This window comes from Blastomyces dermatitidis (genome assembly GCF_000003525.1).
Source record: "Blastomyces dermatitidis ER-3 genomic scaffold supercont1.8, whole genome shotgun sequence".
Taxonomy (NCBI): Eukaryota; Fungi; Ascomycota; class Eurotiomycetes; order Onygenales; family Ajellomycetaceae; genus Blastomyces; species Blastomyces dermatitidis.
Genome location: NW_025544781.1, coordinates 503,065 through 519,401, shown reverse-complemented (window position 1 = coordinate 519,401; position 16,337 = coordinate 503,065). Strand labels below are relative to the sequence as shown.

Genomic DNA, 16,337 nt, shown 5'->3' with positions numbered 1-16,337 from the left:
GTTTCTTTTAAGGGGGACTCGACGAGACGACGACGAAGGATCAATCTCACGCCAGGTTTCGTCCGCCGCTCTTCAACTCGGCGACTACATCCATAACAAGCCTCTGTTGCGACTTTAGCTACTTGGACAGATACTCTCGCAGCCTACATGCTCCTCAGTGCCATTCTGAACCAAGCCAATCAGCCTCCTATCTGGCCAGAACCAGCCCCGATCCTATATCTTCCAACTCCTTCATTAAGAGAACGGCGACTCATTGACAACAATTAACTCTATTTTGAAAAACATCTAAATATTCGCCAGCTTCTGCAGTGATCTGGGGATAGATTAAGCTCTGGTCCTGGGGCCCGTTTGGCCTTCAGCCGCGTAAAATGAAGACCTCACTCTTTGCTTGGTCATTACTCTCTCTGCTGCTAAAACCCGTTATCGCTACGTCAACGGGCGGGTCTGGGTCTGAGGATGTTTCGATACAAGCGCCACGGATATTCTCCGGAGCGGAGAATCTAACCGGTCCAGATGAAGGCCCTACAGTCTTTAATGGAGTCGAAGTTCCCCCGATGAAGCAACTCAATGCGTCCACTTTTGATGAAAGTATTCAGGAAGGTTACTGGTACGTCTCGTGTCTTTACTCTTTATTACTCTCTATATTATTTCATTTGCTGTTATCTTGGAAATATATATGTGTGTGCGCGTGTGTCTGACAATGCTGTAGGTTTGTGAAGCATTTCTCCCCATATTGTGGGTATTGTATTTCTATCGCACCAACATGGCAAACGTTATACGAATTCTACTACGTTAGTATTATTCCACCCCTTCTAAGGAATATGATCACTAATTGCATGTAGTCCTCGAATCCCCTCTCAACCTCAACATCTAAACAAACGCAAGACCCAGTTTCTTCCCTTAACTCCTTCCAACGCTTCTACGATTTCAATTTCGCTGCCATAGACTGCATTGCCAACGCAGACAAGTGCCGGGCCCTCAAAATCAACGCCTTCCCTATGTTTATACTTTACCACAAAGGAGAGAAAATGGAGACATTTACCGGCAAGAAGTCAATGGAAGGACTGAGCAAGTTTATTGAAGATAAGCTCGAACAAATTAAGCCTGGCTCAAGGCCTCGGAATGGCCTGCAGCTACCAAAACCTGGCGATACCAAGGTTGATACTTCTACCGCCCCCCTTAAAATAGGAGGAAAACCCGAAGATAAACCCGAAGATAAACCGCAAGATAAACCATCAGCCAAGTCCGAACCACCGGAGGAGAAGAGCCAGCCCGCGGTGCCGAAAAGGCCCAGTGGACCGGTGCCCAACCCTCAAGGCAAATCGATATCACTCACAGCCGAAAGTTTCCAGAAACTCGTTACAAACACTCATGTTCCATGGTTTATCAAGTTCTATACACCCTGGTGTAGTCATTGCCAGGCCATGGCTGCATCTTGGCAGCAGATGGCTAGGGACATGAAAGAAGTCCTAAATGTTGGTGAAGTTAACTGTGAGACGGAACGACGCTTATGCAAGGATGCTCGTGTCGGATCTTTCCCTACCATCTACTTTTTCAGAGGTGGGGAACGTGTTGAGTATAACGGACTTAGGGGCTTGGGAGACCTGGTCAACTACGCCAAAAAGGCCGTGGATGTTGTTGGTAACGGCGTTCAATATGTTGATGCTGACGCTTTTAAGAAAATGGAAGAAACTGAGGAGGTTATTTTCTTATACTTCTTCGACAAGGCCACTACATCAGAGGACTTTGCCGCTCTGGATCGGTTAACTCTGAGCTTGGTCGGGCGTGCAAAGCTTGTTAAGACTGACAGCGATGTCCTTGCCCAGAGATTCAGAATTTCCACGTGGCCTCGTCTTCTTGTCTCGAGGGGTGGAAAAGCCAGTTATTACAGCGCGCTCGCCCCCAAAGACATGCGAGATTTCCGACAGGTGCTCACTTGGATGGAAAGTGTCTGGCTGCCCATAGTACCAGAGCTCACCGCTGCTAATGCTCGCGAGATTCTTAATGGAAAATACGTAGTCCTCGGTATTCTCAGCCGACTACGCTCGGACGAATTTGTCCAGGACAAAAAGGAGCTGAAAAATGCGGCGCTTGAGTGGATGGATAAACAAACCAAGTTGTTCCAGCTTGAGAGGCAGGAACTTCGGGACGCGAAGGAGCTGCGTATCGAGGAAGCAGAAGACCGAAATGACCAACGGGCACTGCGTGCAGCGAAAAACAGGCAAATAACCATCCGAGAGAGTGACAAAAAGCAGGTCGTTTTTGCATGGATTGATGGTATCTTCTGGGATCGATGGATTCGGACAACGTACGGTATTGATGTGAAAAACGGTGAACGTGTTATCATCATTGACGAAGATGTAAGTTTTTACTCTATATTTGCCCTTCTTCACCCCTGAGAATTCACTTGTAGTATCCCAATTTTCAATTCAACGGATCCATTAGACATCCAAAAGCTGACTCTTGCCTTTTTCAAACGAACCAGAACCGTCGGTACTGGGATACCACCACTAGTGGTGCCTACATAATGCCAAGCCGAACCTCTATCCTCGAAACCATCACTCAGGTCGTCTCGCCATCATCTAGGCTCAAGGCGAAATCCACCGTCGGCATCTTCGAAAGTATGTACTTCAGCACGCGCTCCTTTTACCGCAACCACCCTATCCTTTTTATTGCCATGTTCTTCGCTGCTTTGATATTTGCGTACCTCTTCACGAAGGGTAGACTTCGAAAAGGCAGGGGTGCTGGAGGCCTCCTAGGTGCAGTCACTGGTAGCTCAGGGGGTGGATTCTTCCACCTTGATGGAAAGGAAGGGCTACTTGGTGGTGGAAATGGATCGGGGAAGGTCGACTAGCCTGTATTCACTCTTTGTTTGTTTCCATTTTTTATCTTTTTTTTGCTTTTGTTTTACTACATCTTCCTCCATTTTTTATTGAATTCCATTGACTTCAATTCTCTATTCTCACCTTTCCTAATTTTCCCACTTTCATATTCTTTTTTTCATGTAATACTGTTGCTATTTTGGTTTTTGACCAGTCTCTTTTGTTCCCCTTCGATCCCCTATACTAATATCATGTTATTCTTCAAACATGGCCTTTCTATTTCCTCCTTTGTTGCCACCTTCGCCTGTCATCGTTTATATTTATTCTTTTTTTGGTATTTCCTTTTCTTGCTCTACATTTTTACCTTTTTTTTCACTATCTCGTTCTCTTTTCATGTTCTTCTTTTCCTTTTCATTTCCTTTTCCTTATATATATATAGCTTCAGCGGAGCATATGCGGTGAATCAAAATGTCTGCCAAGGCGGGTGGAAAGGAGGGGTTTTTCTTTTTCAACCATTACATTGAAATGAATTGGAATTTAGAAAAAGAAAGGGGGGGAACATTGCAAACAACCAAAAAAGTAATCATAAACATTAAACAAGAATCATGTACTAAGAAGTTGATCCAGCATTCCGTCCACCCCGTCAATAAGTTCAAGGTTTCGCTTCACCGTTTCCCGCACCCCCATAGACAGTGATAACCCAAATTGCTTCCCAATAATCAGACATTCCACGAGAGCTTTGAACGCCCGCTTTCGCGAGAGTCCTTGTTGTTGTCGGGGTATCAGCACACTCATTGTTTCCGGTATCCCTTCGCCGATCAACCATCTATGGGAGTCGGGGTCATCCTGGCAGAGGATCAGACATGACGCTGGTGGGATGTTGAGGAGCCGGTCCTGCCCCTTCTCCCGCGAGTGCTGAGCGATCTTGAAGATGGCAGAGAGGAGGAGGAACAATCTGCGGGAATCCTGACATTTGTTGATGGCAGCAAGCTCATTGGCGCATGCCTCGCTGGCGTCGCTGAAGAGCTGTTCCTCATAGCTGCCGCCGATATAGTGTTCGAAATATTCCGTGAGGACCGTCGAGAAGTACTCGATGGGCCGTGGATCCTTGCTAGCGAGGATGGCGAGGTGCGTGCTGAACATGACCACCACCCGATCCACCGTGTCCGCCCTGTTGCCGGCGCGAATGGAGGCGTCGAGATCGATCAGGAACTGGCGAACGCCGTAGTCCAGTGACTCCTCCGTGCCCCTGTGGTAGGCGAGGGAGGCGAATTGAGAGAACGTCCTGCCCGAGATATCTACACCTTCTCTCCATCGGGATTTGGCCGATGCGAGCATGACAGACGAACCTACCAGGACCCCGATTACCAATAACGCCTCTAGATCCGCAGTAGAGACCACCTCAAACACCCGGACCGAGAGCCCCGTCATGGCCTCTAGGTCTCTGGGATTCCTAGCCTCGACCAACTGGTTGCCAAAGCTGCTGAATGACTGCGCCCATTTTCGCAATCTGGCCGTCTCGTTATTCTTCACGAGGTCTTGCAGAACCTCCCAGCGGCCAACTGACCAGTGTCTCACGTACAGCGCAACCAGTCTAAAGATAGGTTTGTACCTGAGTGAGACGGTTAGGATCTTGAGCGTGAGGTCAACCAGTCTCGATTGATTATCATATCGCGCAGTAAAAAGCATTTCCTGAAGTTCCAGCAACTGTTTCACGCGCTCTTCCAGTGGATCCATCGGCCCCTTCAGGGCGGCGACACCTGGTGGTGTAGGTAATTTATCAACCCGCGCACCGTGCTCGAGCAGTAACTTGACGATATCTTTGGAACTGGCCTGGATGGCTCGGATCAATGGCGTGTCCCCGTAGCTACCTTTGGCCTCGATCCGGGCGGACCGATCTAGTAGTAGAGACACGACATCCTTGTGCTCTCCAGTGACTGCGATATGGAGCGCGGTCAATTTGTCGCGGTCCTTAGAATTTATGTTGGCACCGTGCTCGAGTAGCAACTCCACCACGTCTCTGTGACCGCGCGTAGCAGCCCAGAAGAGGGGTGTGCGCCCATAAGAATCCTTTCTCGAGGTGCGACGGCGGAAGGGAATGCCGGCGGCGGCAGAATGCTTAAGCAACATCTTGGCCCAGGCCAAGTTGCCAAAGTACGCCGCTAGGTGTAGAAGCGTGAACGAGGGCGGAGCTCCGCCGTACTGCTCCCGATCCCAGTAGAATTTCCACCAATCCTCCCGCACCGGCGACTCAGCTCGGAAGAACTGGCTTGAAAACTCAAGCTGGGCCTCGACCGAGTCGAACGCCTGTCGGAAATGCTCTGGCCAGTAGAGGCTGGCATAGGTCAAGAGGCTATTGTGGAGGGAGGCGTTGCTGATACTACCAGGAGACTTGTAGCTCCCTTCAATGAGCCCGAGGCAGGTACGCATAAGAGTCTTATGCGATTTGTGATTCATATGGAAAACGTTGATCCCGTCGATATTGATCTGGTCGCTCTGGAAGAACTCTCTCGCCGACTCATGGACGAGGTTGACCACGTCTCCATCGATTTTCACCAACAGCCCACAGGACGCAAGCCTATCCTTCAGGATTTCGGTTGGCGTCAGGGCATGAAACGCCTTGATCTCCGCCGCCATTGCTAGTTCATCCACGGTCATGGGTCGGGCGGCGAGAACGATCCATTCAAGGATGGGGACCAGGTTTTCTTTGTCTTCGACTTGTTGCAGCAATCGCTGATAAACCCCAACAAGGTCCTTGGGCACACCGCGAAGTATGTGGTTGATTTGAAGCCAATTTTTGCCCTTGAGCTCATCCGCGACAAACCCAACCCACAAGAAGGTTCCCTCCGCGCTGGCCATCAAGGTCTGGCTAACTTGACGTAGCCTATCCTCCGATAGGATATTCTCGGCTGCCAGCTCGGCAACTTTGGCCGAGATGTATTTCTCAACATCTTTTTGAATCTCCACGTCCGAGTCATCAAGTTTGATCCGAGGGAATCGGTGAAGTTTGCTTTTTAAAGGTCCAGGCTGCGGGCGGGAGAGGAGGATGACCTTTAGGTATGTGTTTGGTTTCGCCTCGGAGTTCGAGAAATATTCACTCAAGACGTCAAGGAGCTGCTTGAGAGATTCCTCCTCGCACTCATCTAGGCCATCAAGCACGCATACCACCTGCGGTGCGTCGGTGTGGTTGAGAAGGCTCAGGAAGAGCTTCCAGAGGCAGATAAAGTTAGAAATAGTGTATTTGGTCGTTTCGGACCCATCAAAGAAGTTCTGAATATGTTGTGCTAGGTGGGGATGGAGACTGAGCCATTGGTGCAATAGGCCTCGCATGATCGTCATGGCCGAGTTCCTGTTCTTGTCACGGTTACTACAGAAGTAGTAAAGGAGAACACCCTGAGCGTCGTCAACCACCGACTCCAGTTCCTCAGTGATGTAGATGGAGAGGATAGTTTTCCCTTTTCCCGGCCCGCCTGAGATCCAGAGGAGTGGCGGATCAGTTCCTTTCAGCCACTCTTGATAGTGGTCATGTCGTAGCAGCCATTCGCAAGTACCTGCTACTCTCCGCCCCTTCAATGCGATCAGAGAGCTCCGGTCAACCTCGGGTCTGGTCAGGAGTAAGGCATCGAGAATACCGGCAACCGTCGAATCCGTGATAGATGCCAGCGGCGGTGGCTTCGGGGCAGGGGGCATCAAAGACAGGAGCTCCTTCGCATAGGCAGCAGCGGCACCAGCGGCGTACCCCTGCCAGACCTTAGTTTTGTGCGAATCTGCATAATCGCAGATTCCCCGGATGACCAGGCATTGGGCGATGTCCATCAAGCCGGCCGCCTCCATCTCAAAACAAAGGATCCCATGCTCGCGCGCCAACTTGTCCCGTGTCCCGCCATGTCGCATCACCTGGTTGCCAGACGCAACCAGACCATAGTGGACTTTCGGGTTCTGCGACCCTCGCGGCGGCCGGTGGAGGAGTCTAGCGGGGTCGCACTGAGTGCACGTACCATCATCTCCGAGCGCCGCGACGTGGTCGTAGTTCGAGTCGAAGAGGGCATCCTGCTCTGAACCGGGATGGGCGAAGACGAGGGGATCCTTCTCGACAATCTTGTGGATGTAACGGGGAATCTGGCTCTCGCCGAGGATATTATTCGTCTCGACCTTTCCCGCGGCCGTGAGGAGTAAGGTAGACGGTTTATTCAACGCGCCTGTACTAGTGAACTGGCCCTCTCCAATTTTCTTCCCGAAATCATACTGAATAATCCCCGGCCGCGCCGCCGACGGCCTGCTCACTACAATATCACCAAGCCGAACATCCTCCTTCGTACTCGGTACGCCGCCCCCGATGCCGACCATCAAGCTGAAGCGGATGGACTTGAAGCTCGCTAGCATCTGCGCCGCGACGGTTGCGGCGGAGGTGGTCCCATATACGCCGAAGGGCAGGCATGCAACCACAATGTTATGTTCGTTGAGGCTTCCCAGAACATACGAGTTGGAGTCATTCAGACTTGGATCTGCGGGCAGATCGGCGTGGATGTGATCAAGTACCGCCTTCGCCGCTGCCATCTCCAGGGGAAGGGCGCATATCCAGCCGACGGTGTAGTCATCTCGGGAGGCCATTTCTGAACAACGGCCGCGCAATGCAGTTGCAGTTGCAGTTGCAACGCAGGTATCGATGGCGAGGCACTGATTGGCAGCAGCTCGGGGTTGGGGGGGAATCTACGCGACGAGATCATTCTTTTGCGTGGTGTGTTTAGGGAAGGGGGAGAAAAAAAAAAAAAAAGTGCAGGAAAAGAGAAAGAGGAGAGGGGAAGAGAAGGAGGCGGGCAGCGCTCGGGAAGCTGGGGGGTTAGGGGGAATCCCATCGCATCCCCCCCCTCAGGAAATAATAGCATCTAGGTCGGGCGGGTTGATTCTGACACTATTTTTAGCTTTAAAGCCTAGTAAATGTAGAAGCACTGGCTCTCAGCCTTGGAGCAAGCCCGGGCCGGCCCTAGGTCCACCTATCCAGAGCGGGTTGCAAGCACCAGTGGTTGATCAACGAATGGAAAGCGCCCGATAGTATTTTCATGCTGGGTGTTATAAATTCACCCGATCTTCGAAGAGTTTGAGAGGCTGCAACGTGAGGTTCTGTTCTGGGAGGCGTATATCCCTGTATTGTACTCGTCTATTTTTATGTTCTGACATTGTTTTGTTCGTCTTGTCGACGCCTGGAAACGTTTATCAAGAGTGTTGATGATATCAACACGATGTCTGGCTGCTGCTGCTTTCTGGTGCTAATGAAATCTCATTTTCAGCCTCCAGCAAATAACCTCTCGTTATACCCATCAACAGCAGCCACCATGAAGGTGCGCCGTTGTAGCAAACAAACATTTGGAGAAACCTTCAATACGGAGTCATCAAGTTTCGGTAAGTTCTCTTCAGCCTCATCCCGCTGCTGACTCATCACCCCGGAACCTTAACTGAGCCTCCAAACCTTAAACAGACTTTCTCCAACCGCCAGGAACGAAACTATCAAATACGGAATAAATAGTTAACTACTCCGTAACTTATCATTGATTCTAATTTTGAGAAAACCCGCCCAGGAAACAAACTCACCAGCTGTATGAACAACGACGTGTCCAGCGCTAATGATAACCGGGCGGTGCTGACTGGTCTTCTTCACAGTACGCCAGACGAAAAAAAAAGGGAAGAAAGAAACCAAGGATTCTTCACCCTTGCTGGAATAGGAAATGGTGCCCTGGTTGATTTGTAAATCCCATCTTGTGGAGGGAGATACTGGTTGGTCAAAAAAAGAAGGCTGCCGTGGCCCCCAAAAAGCCCCATCCAAGCGGCATCGCTGGGCATTATCATTGAATATTATGATTGGATCTCAGGCCAGCCGCCGCGGACTCGCAACGGCAACCCCCGTCTGGGCACTGTATATGGGGCCGGCGACCAATCACTTAGCGTTCTTTGTCACATTCCAACATGTCAACAACGCAGCCTTGTGGGTGAAAACGTGAGGGCTGGTGATAGGAGCAACGCCCCGAATTTATTTGTTGAAGGAGTTTATCGATCGGGCTGTTCTCCGTGATTATATCTTATTTTATTTCGTTCTTTCTTCTCTTCTTCTTGTACTTCTTTTTCTTCTTCTTTCTTAGCCTCATGTGTTCCGTCGTATACGGTGCGTGTTGTTTCGCTCTTCACTCTGCTCGCCACACCCCAGTAAACTAACAAAGATACCAGATTCGCAGTAATAATCTATAATCTCCAAGCTCCCCCACTCATGACTCTCTACCAACGCCTCTCACCCGCCCGCAGCGAGGGGGATCGGACAGGTAGCAGCAAAGGTACCACCCCGCTCAAACAACAAAATCCCGCCCAAAAACCCCAGCTCCTACGCGCCAGCGAGCTACCATCCTGGTACGCACACAATACCTACCTCCTCACCGGCTACCGACCCATCACGGGCTCCGTGCGCCTGTGCATCGACAGCCTGCGCACCCTGCACAACGAGACGGTCAACATCTACTCGCACCTGCTCCCTGCCGCGATCGCGCTGGCCAGCAATGCGATTCTGCATCTGTATTTCCGCGCGCGGTATCCGGACGAGGCGGTACTGGCGCTGCAGCACCGGCTGGCGGTCCACATCTACCTGACGACGTCGGTCTTGTGTTTTGGGATCTCGTCTGCGTACCACACGCTGCTGTGTCATTCGGAGGAGTATGCGGGGCTGTGGGGGAGGATGGATTATGTGGCTATCCTGCTGCAGACGATCGGGTCGTTTGTGTCGGGGATTTATGTTACGTTTGATTGCGAGCCGGGGTTGAGGCGGGTGTATTGGACTATGGTGGGATTCCCTTGCCCTTTTCTCCCTCATCCCCTTTTACCCCGTTTCTCGTGACTGTCGTGAGCATTCCTTGATTAACGGAGAGGGTGGATGGATATCCGGACGGTAGACTCTCGCACTGGGAACCCTATCCGCCATCATCGTCGTGAGTCCCAAGTTCCAAAGCAGCCGGTGGCGGATGCTCCGGCTCGCCACGTTTGTCGCAACGGGGCTGTCGGGATTATTGCCCATCATCCATGCCGCGTGCATATATCCGTATGCCGAATGGAGCCCGCGGGCGGGTTTGGGCTACTACCTGCTCGAGGGCCTGGCGCTCATTGTTGGCACGCTCTTCTATGCGGTGAGTTACAGCCAAACAATGAAACAAAGAACCAAAGAAACAAAGAAACAAAGAAACAAAGGAGGGGAAAGGAGGCGTGATGTTATTGAAAACCCCGCAGCTAATGGCAGCAAAATGGGTATTTTTAGACGCATTTCCCCGAGTCGTGGACGCCGGAGAAGTTCGATATCTGGGGGGCGTCTCATCAGATTTTCCACCTGTTTGTGGTGCTCAGTGCCGGAATCCATATCTGGACGCTTTTCAGCGTGTTGGATTGGATCTATGCGAATCCGCGGTGCGTGATTTGAGGGAGTTTTCTAGGGACAATAATGAAAAGATTAGATTAGACTATGGTTAAGATTTGGATAGCAGCAGCTGCTTGGATATAGACTTTGACTTTTTTGCACCGGTGGGGAAGGGTGTTCTTTCAAGCCCCTTTGTTTTTTCCCTTCCGTGTCCATTTCTGCGTCATTTGTTGGGGTAGTTAGTTAGACTCATTCATCTACGCTGTAGAGAGCTGCATATAGAGGTTATTATTAGCAAAGGAGGAGGGCTTGGGAAACTAGATCAGGATATTATCAACCTCGCCAACCGGCAATATTCATGCCTCAACTCGTGGAGTTTTTGCATTGTATTCAGCGCGGGGGTTAGTGGGCGGGCTGTCTGTCTATTCTTTCCATACCGGATCTCTCATGGATGATAGATAGAAAATGATCCGGGGAAACCAACCATTTTGCTGGTAACGCTAGGGTAGGGTAGAGCAAGAGATGTGGCGACAATCACCAAACCACCCATGAAAGAAGCACATGCACAGTCTTGCAGTGTAGCAGTCCTTTCATCCTGTGGTCAGTGGTTCACTGGTCTTGTCTGTTCCTCCTCCACACTGGTTGAGAGTTGAGACATACCCAGCCAAGTTGAACCAACCAAGAAGCAGCCCGCGAAAGATGATCGAGAGCGCAGCATGTGGAAGCTAACTTAGCGCTTGGCCGAGTCGACTCCAGTCCTGCCAAGAGCGCTGTTGGTCAAATAAGAATGTCTCGGCCTAACCCGCACAAGCCTCGGAGGCTGTGAGGGATGTTGAAGGCTGGTAACTTATCGTATATGTATTTAAAGTATCGCAGAGTAATAAGCGGTAACTCGATAAATACAGAGTACATAAGAGAGAAATATCTCTCCAGTCTCTTTCTCTTTCTAACCCCAGCGGAGGGGAACCGTGTATCGGCGGTACCAAACTCCACGTTATGAAGGTATTTACTTGGGCCGAGGTTGAAGCGCTGCAAAAGTATAAAATATATAATATAACTGTAGGCTACTGGGGCAAAAGAGCTCGATCACCACCAGCGCACTGCTGGTAGAAGGGCCGATCAACCGCGGGACCCCCAACAATAACTACTAACGTTATGTTATCATACTAACTATAACTATCATACTAATAAGAGCTTCAGAAATTCGCCGGCGCCCGATCCAGCCCGGTGTTAGTCATATATATAGGCATAAACATGTATGTACAGTATATACATGTATAGTACCTAGTTGCCTGCTAGAAGGTACCTAATCTCACTCGGGGGGTGTTTTAGAGTAGTTTTTTAACCAGGGAATGACATTAACTTATTAGCTAGCTGATCTAAGAATTGTCGAAGAGTTCACTATTGTCATCCTCACCTCCATGCCACCGCTCCTCGAAGCAACATGCAACTCCATCAACTATAGCTATGTAGTATATGTATATATATCAGATAGCTAGGCGGGTACGGGGGCTGTAACAATATTACCAGCGCCATGATTTATTACATCGCAATCCACTTACTGATTAGTTACTGACATGTGCTTTTCCTGCTCCATCTTCCACCGCCCCCCCGCCGCCTCCAGAAGAACCATTAACTATTTCTTTTCTTTTCTTCTCCGTTTTCTTTTCCGTCGCTCTCTTCTTCTTCTTCTTCTTCTTCTTCTTCTTCGTTGTCTGTCACATCATCTCTCTGCGAATCCCTCCAACAGTCTCTCCTATCAATCCGCTCGCTCCCTTCCTCCAGCTTGGGATAATTCGCCTCTCTCCTCCTTCCTCTCCGTCTTATAATTGCGACCATCCCCCCACAGTTTTATTTTATTTCTTTTTTTTTAAAAAAAAAAGCTAAACGAGGCCACGCACACAAAAGAAACCACCGCTATGTTCTCGTCGAAAAGTCCAGTCGAGGTCAACGGCCTGGCATATGCCCAACCCCCTCCAAAGGGCACCCCGGAATCGGTCGCTCTCCCCGGCACCGAAAAGCCTGGACGCTCCAGGGTATACCGCCATTGGAAGGTTGGCAGTGGGGAACTAGTCAAGACGCTAGATCCTAAGGTATGTTCCGGGGGGGAGGCGGAGAGGGTGGATCTGAGATTATTGTCTGGGGGGAGGGAGTTAAGTATATGCTACGCTTAACTAACTATTTTGTCTGGCTTATACAGGTTCTCACTGGCCATGATATGTTCGAGTCAAGTGGTATGTCAAATTAAAATAAATTCTGTTAATAATACTAAGATATGTGTTTTTGTGTTATTTCTCCTGCTAATTCCCTACTCTTTGCGAATAGCCAACCGATACCCCAAGAACCACTGCCTCGGATCTCGTGCCTGGGACCCCGTTACAAAGACCTGGGGCGCGTACCGGTGGGTGGATTACCAAACCGTCAAGCAACGCCGTGCTGCTTTGGGTGTAGGCTTGGTCGAGCTTCATAACCGCGTTGGTGTTCAGGGGAAGCAATACGGTGTTGGCCTCTGGTGCCAGAATCGACCGGAATGGCAACTCACAGGTGTGTACCTTTTTTTTTTTTTTTTTTTTTTTTTTTTTTTTTTTTTTTTTTCTACTAAGTTCAATTCTGCTATAAACTGTTGCTAAAATAGGTCTTGAAATTTTTTTTAGACCTGGCCTGCATGTCTCAGTCACTATACACCGTCTCGTTGTACGAGACTCTCGGACCAGATGCTACGAAATATATCATTAACAACGCCGAGCTCACCTGTGTGGTCACTTCGCTGCCCCATGTTGCCACTTTAATCGAGCTGAAAAAAGAATTGCCCTCGTTGCAACTAGTCGTCTGCATGGATCCATTAGACGCTGGTGAACCAGAAGGCCACACCAAGCGAGACATCCTTGTGCCGCTAGCCGCCGCAGTGGGCTTGCAGATTTACTCCCTGTCCGAGGTCGAAGAACTGGGTGCTTCGTTGAACCGCCCTTACAACCCCCCTACCCCTAATGACATTATTACCATCAACTACACTTCCGGCACCACGGGCAATCCGAAGGGAGTCGTCCTCACCCACGGAAATGCCGTGGCCGGTGCCTCGTCCGGCTTGAGCACCTGCATGCACTACCCCACGGACGTCCTCATCTCCTACCTCCCCCTCGCCCATATCTTCGGACGTCTCATGGAACACATGATGCTGTGGGTTGGCGGCAGCATCGGCTATTTCCACGGCAACATCCTCGAGCTCGTCGACGACCTAAAAACCCTCAAGCCCACCATGATGGCCTCTGTCCCGCGCCTCTACAACCGCTTCGGCGGTGCCATCCGCGCCTCCTCCGTCGAAGCCCCAGGTTTCAAGGGCACGCTATCCCGACACATCGTGAATGCCAAAACCGCCAACATCGAGCGATCCGACAACCCCACCAACAAGCACATGCTCTACGACCGCATCTGGTCGAAAAAGGTCAGCGCAGCCATTGGCTTCGACCGCATGCGCAGTATGGTCTCCGGCTCCGCACCGCTCGACAAATCCCTCCACCAATTCCTCCGCATCGCCTTCGCCTGCGACATCATGCAGGGTTACGGCCTTACTGAAAGCTACGCAACAAGTCTCTGCCAAAGCTCGAACGACCTCACCGCAGGCCACTGCGGCTCGCTGCACGCCAGCAGCGAAGCGTGCCTCCTCTCACTACCCGACATGGAGTACTCTATCGACGACAAACCCTACCCGCGCGGCGAGCTCCTGCTCCGCGGCGAAGCCTTGTTCAAGGAATACTACAAGAACCCCGAAGAGACCGCCAAGGCCATGACGGAGGACGGCTGGTTCCGCACCGGTGACGTCTGCCAGGTCGACCACCTAGGCCGATTCACCATCATCGACCGGCGCAAGAACCTGCTCAAGCTCGCGCAGGGCGAGTACATCTCCCCCGAGCGGCTGGAGGGGATCTACCAGACCGCATGCTCCTACCTGGCGCAGGCGTTTGTGCACGGCGACAGCGTGGAGACATCGCTGGTGGCGATCATGGGGGTGCAGCCCGATACGTTTGCGGCGTTTGCGGGCCGCGTGCTGAAGAAGGACATTGGGCCGGAGGATATGGACGCGATCCGCGCCGCGGCGGCGAATGAGAAGGTCGTGCGTGCCGTGCAGGAGGATTTGGATCGGGCGGGGAAGAAGTATAACCTCGCGGGCTTTGAGAAGGTGAAGGCTATCGCGTTGCTTGTGGAACCGTTCTCGGTCGATAACGGGTTGTTGACGCCAACGTGAGTTTTCTCTTTTTCTCCCACATCCACCGCACCCGGTACTTCTTTGTGTCTCTGCTGTGTACAACATCATAACTAACATAATCCTTTTTTGAAACAATAGCCTCAAACTCAAACGCCCCCAGGCTGTGCGCATGTACCGCGAGCTCCTCGACGAGCTATACACGCGGGTACCTGCGCAGAGCAATGGCCTAACCATCAACGCCAAGTTGTAACACCCCCCTCTTCGTACCACAATCGCAAAGCACAAACATAGTGCACAAAGCACAGCTCCCGTCTTGTATCGCCCATCCACTCGCTCTTATTCCTAACAAACGTGCCTCATCGCATATTTACGGGGGGAAGTTCGGTATATATATATCCCCCCTGCCTCATCATTCCGCATTCCGCTCACAACATAGCGTGGTTGCTCGGGATCGTGTTTGTGTTTGTGTTTGTGTAATGCCACACGCACACCATGCCACGCCACGCCACATAAAAACGTGTCATGATGTACAGAGTACACTGACAAAAGCTCTGTTTGGGTGTGATACATCATGTAGATATATATCTACTTTTCTTCCTACCCTTTTCCATTTCGTCTTATGTCTTATACATACATACCTGTCACATTCCATATTCTCCCCGTAGGCGGGTTGATATATAACATATATATATACCTACCTAGATTCATCAGTTTTTCTTTTGCTTTTATTTTTTCGGTTTTCGTGTTATTTATTATCATTTAGTTGAGTTCTTTTTTTCTCATTTTTCGTTTTCTCGTTTTTGTAATGTATATCTCGTTATCTCTTTTTCAGATGAACATATTTTGTGTCAATTGTATATATAAATATATATTACTTCCATATAAGGACGTGCATGCATATATAAACCCCGTACAGTACAGTACATACCTGTGTACTATAACTATACTACTCTACTGCTGTGTAAAACATGAAACGGCGGAGATTTTAAAATTCAAAACTCAGAAACAGAAAGCAGAATATCAAAGCCATGCGTGTCCTTCTAATAACAGTTATTATTAAGAACTAGACTCCGTAAACTTAACCCATTAATTAATCCCATCTCCAAAAAGAAAATTATATATAGCTACTAAAAAAGCCAGCAAGAAGTATCTATAGCACCACCACCACCTTCCGCACAATCCATCTACCAAGCTCACAATTGCTTTATCCAGACACGCGTTAAGAATAATTCCCACATCGCGCAAATTAGCTTCCTCTCTTTCAGGAAGCTCTAAATGTGTCATTCCGTAGACCGCCCTCTAGTCTAATTCCGAGAGTTTCTGCGCTGGGTGGGTGAGTTTATGGGATGCTAAAAGGCAGGGGTTATTCTACGCAAGAGCAGCTAGTGTGGATGTAATGCATTGCCGAACGGAACTTTTGTTGATATGGAGTAATTTATTCAAATTTGGCCCAACATGATATGGCAGAGGAAGCCGAAGCATGACACGGTCTCCAGGCCGTTTCTTTCCTTTCCAATTGGCAATAGTAACTGGAATACACACATTGTAGCTTCCATGGAGCCAGTTCTCTACATCATCAACATCGCATTCATCAGGCGATTCAAGGTTCAAGTGATGGGCAATAATTGCTCTAACCCAGTTGCACCTCCTATGAAGAAGCGCGAAGAATTGTGATTCCTGGCTGGGATAGCTTAGGCGGTGAAGTATATTAACTTCTTTCTCATTTGCAGAAGAGTAAGTAATTTCCTCGCGAAGTAGACGTCAAATTACTGGCATGGTGAATGGACTTGCGGAGGAGAAAAGCGGGCTTTTCAGTTATTCAGGAAAAGAAGGGGTAAAACGCCATGATCGGTGCACTGGCATTCTAGTAAAAAGCCCGCAACACTCATCCCATATTAATATCAATCATGGAGGAATGTTATCC

At 49.9% G+C, this 16,337-nt stretch overlaps 4 protein-coding genes across 7 annotated transcripts; 3 read left to right on the top strand and 1 right to left on the bottom strand.

The window, feature by feature from the left end:
- Position 1: 1 nt before the first annotated feature.
- BDCG_07104 (protein disulfide-isomerase) lies at positions 2-8,110 on the top strand. The gene is made up of 4 exons (XM_045422872.1): positions 2-607; positions 710-791; positions 843-2,360; positions 2,486-8,110. The coding sequence occupies exons 1-4, from the start codon at positions 369-371 to the stop codon at positions 2,852-2,854; spliced, it is 2,208 nt and encodes a 735-aa protein (XP_045278412.1). The 5' UTR covers positions 2-368; the 3' UTR covers positions 2,855-8,110.
- On the bottom strand, positions 956-11,236 carry BDCG_07103 (ankyrin repeat protein). Of its 3 annotated transcripts, none has more exons than XM_045422869.1 (3): positions 10,356-11,236; positions 8,412-10,281; positions 956-8,324 (listed from the first exon to the last, which is right to left on the bottom strand). In XM_045422869.1, exon 3 carries the CDS (start codon positions 7,431-7,433, stop codon positions 3,426-3,428), a length of 4,008 nt encoding a protein of 1,335 aa, XP_045278411.1. In that variant the 5' UTR covers positions 7,434-8,324; positions 8,412-10,281; positions 10,356-11,236; the 3' UTR covers positions 956-3,425. The 3 variants fall into 3 exon arrangements, with proteins under 3 accessions (XP_045278411.1, XP_045281976.1, XP_045281975.1); XM_045422871.1 differs by having other exon boundaries at positions 1,280-8,324; positions 8,412-10,427; positions 10,694-11,236; XM_045422870.1 differs by having other exon boundaries at positions 1,280-8,324; positions 8,412-11,236.
- Positions 8,341-10,685, top strand: BDCG_07102. 2 transcript variants are annotated; one of them, XM_045422868.1, is made up of 5 exons: positions 8,341-8,416; positions 8,481-8,979; positions 9,042-9,645; positions 9,755-9,985; positions 10,114-10,685. In XM_045422868.1, exons 3-5 carry the CDS (start codon positions 9,082-9,084, stop codon positions 10,270-10,272), a joined length of 954 nt encoding a protein of 317 aa, XP_045278410.1. In that variant the 5' UTR covers positions 8,341-8,416; positions 8,481-8,979; positions 9,042-9,081; the 3' UTR covers positions 10,273-10,685. The 2 variants fall into 2 exon arrangements, with proteins under 2 accessions (XP_045278410.1, XP_045281974.1); XM_045422867.1 differs by having other exon boundaries at positions 8,341-8,979.
- Positions 11,152-15,501, top strand: BDCG_07101 (long-chain acyl-CoA synthetase). Its single transcript, XM_045422866.1, has 5 exons — positions 11,152-12,302; positions 12,410-12,443; positions 12,535-12,753; positions 12,864-14,448; positions 14,552-15,501. The coding sequence occupies exons 1-5, from the start codon at positions 12,129-12,131 to the stop codon at positions 14,661-14,663; spliced, it is 2,124 nt and encodes a 707-aa protein (XP_045278409.1). The 5' UTR covers positions 11,152-12,128; the 3' UTR covers positions 14,664-15,501.
- The last annotated feature ends 836 nt before the right edge of the window (positions 15,502-16,337 follow it).

What these genes read in the sequence shown, in the direction of transcription:
- BDCG_07104 (XM_045422872.1), top strand. Translation starts at nt 369, where the DNA reads ATGAAGACCTCACTCTTTGCTTGGTCATTACTCTCTCTGCTGCTAAAA. An exon ending in CGTTATACGAATTCTACTAC is followed by an intron (nt 792 to 842) that starts GTTAGTATTATT and finishes AATTGCATGTAG; the next exon opens with TCCTCGAATCCCCTCTCAAC. An exon ending in TTATCATCATTGACGAAGAT is followed by an intron (nt 2,361 to 2,485) that starts GTAAGTTTTTAC and finishes CAAACGAACCAG; the next exon opens with AACCGTCGGTACTGGGATAC.
- BDCG_07103 (XM_045422869.1), bottom strand. Translation starts at nt 7,433, where the DNA reads ATGGCCTCCCGAGATGACTACACCGTCGGCTGGATATGCGCCCTTCCC.
- BDCG_07102 (XM_045422868.1), top strand. Translation starts at nt 9,082, where the DNA reads ATGACTCTCTACCAACGCCTCTCACCCGCCCGCAGCGAGGGGGATCGG. An exon ending in GGCGGGTGTATTGGACTATG is followed by an intron (nt 9,646 to 9,754) that starts GTGGGATTCCCT and finishes TCCGGACGGTAG; the next exon opens with ACTCTCGCACTGGGAACCCT. An exon ending in TTGGCACGCTCTTCTATGCG is followed by an intron (nt 9,986 to 10,113) that starts GTGAGTTACAGC and finishes GGGTATTTTTAG; the next exon opens with ACGCATTTCCCCGAGTCGTG.
- BDCG_07101 (XM_045422866.1), top strand. Translation starts at nt 12,129, where the DNA reads ATGTTCTCGTCGAAAAGTCCAGTCGAGGTCAACGGCCTGGCATATGCC. An exon ending in TCAAGACGCTAGATCCTAAG is followed by an intron (nt 12,303 to 12,409) that starts GTATGTTCCGGG and finishes TGGCTTATACAG; the next exon opens with GTTCTCACTGGCCATGATAT. An exon ending in TGATATGTTCGAGTCAAGTG is followed by an intron (nt 12,444 to 12,534) that starts GTATGTCAAATT and finishes CTTTGCGAATAG; the next exon opens with CCAACCGATACCCCAAGAAC.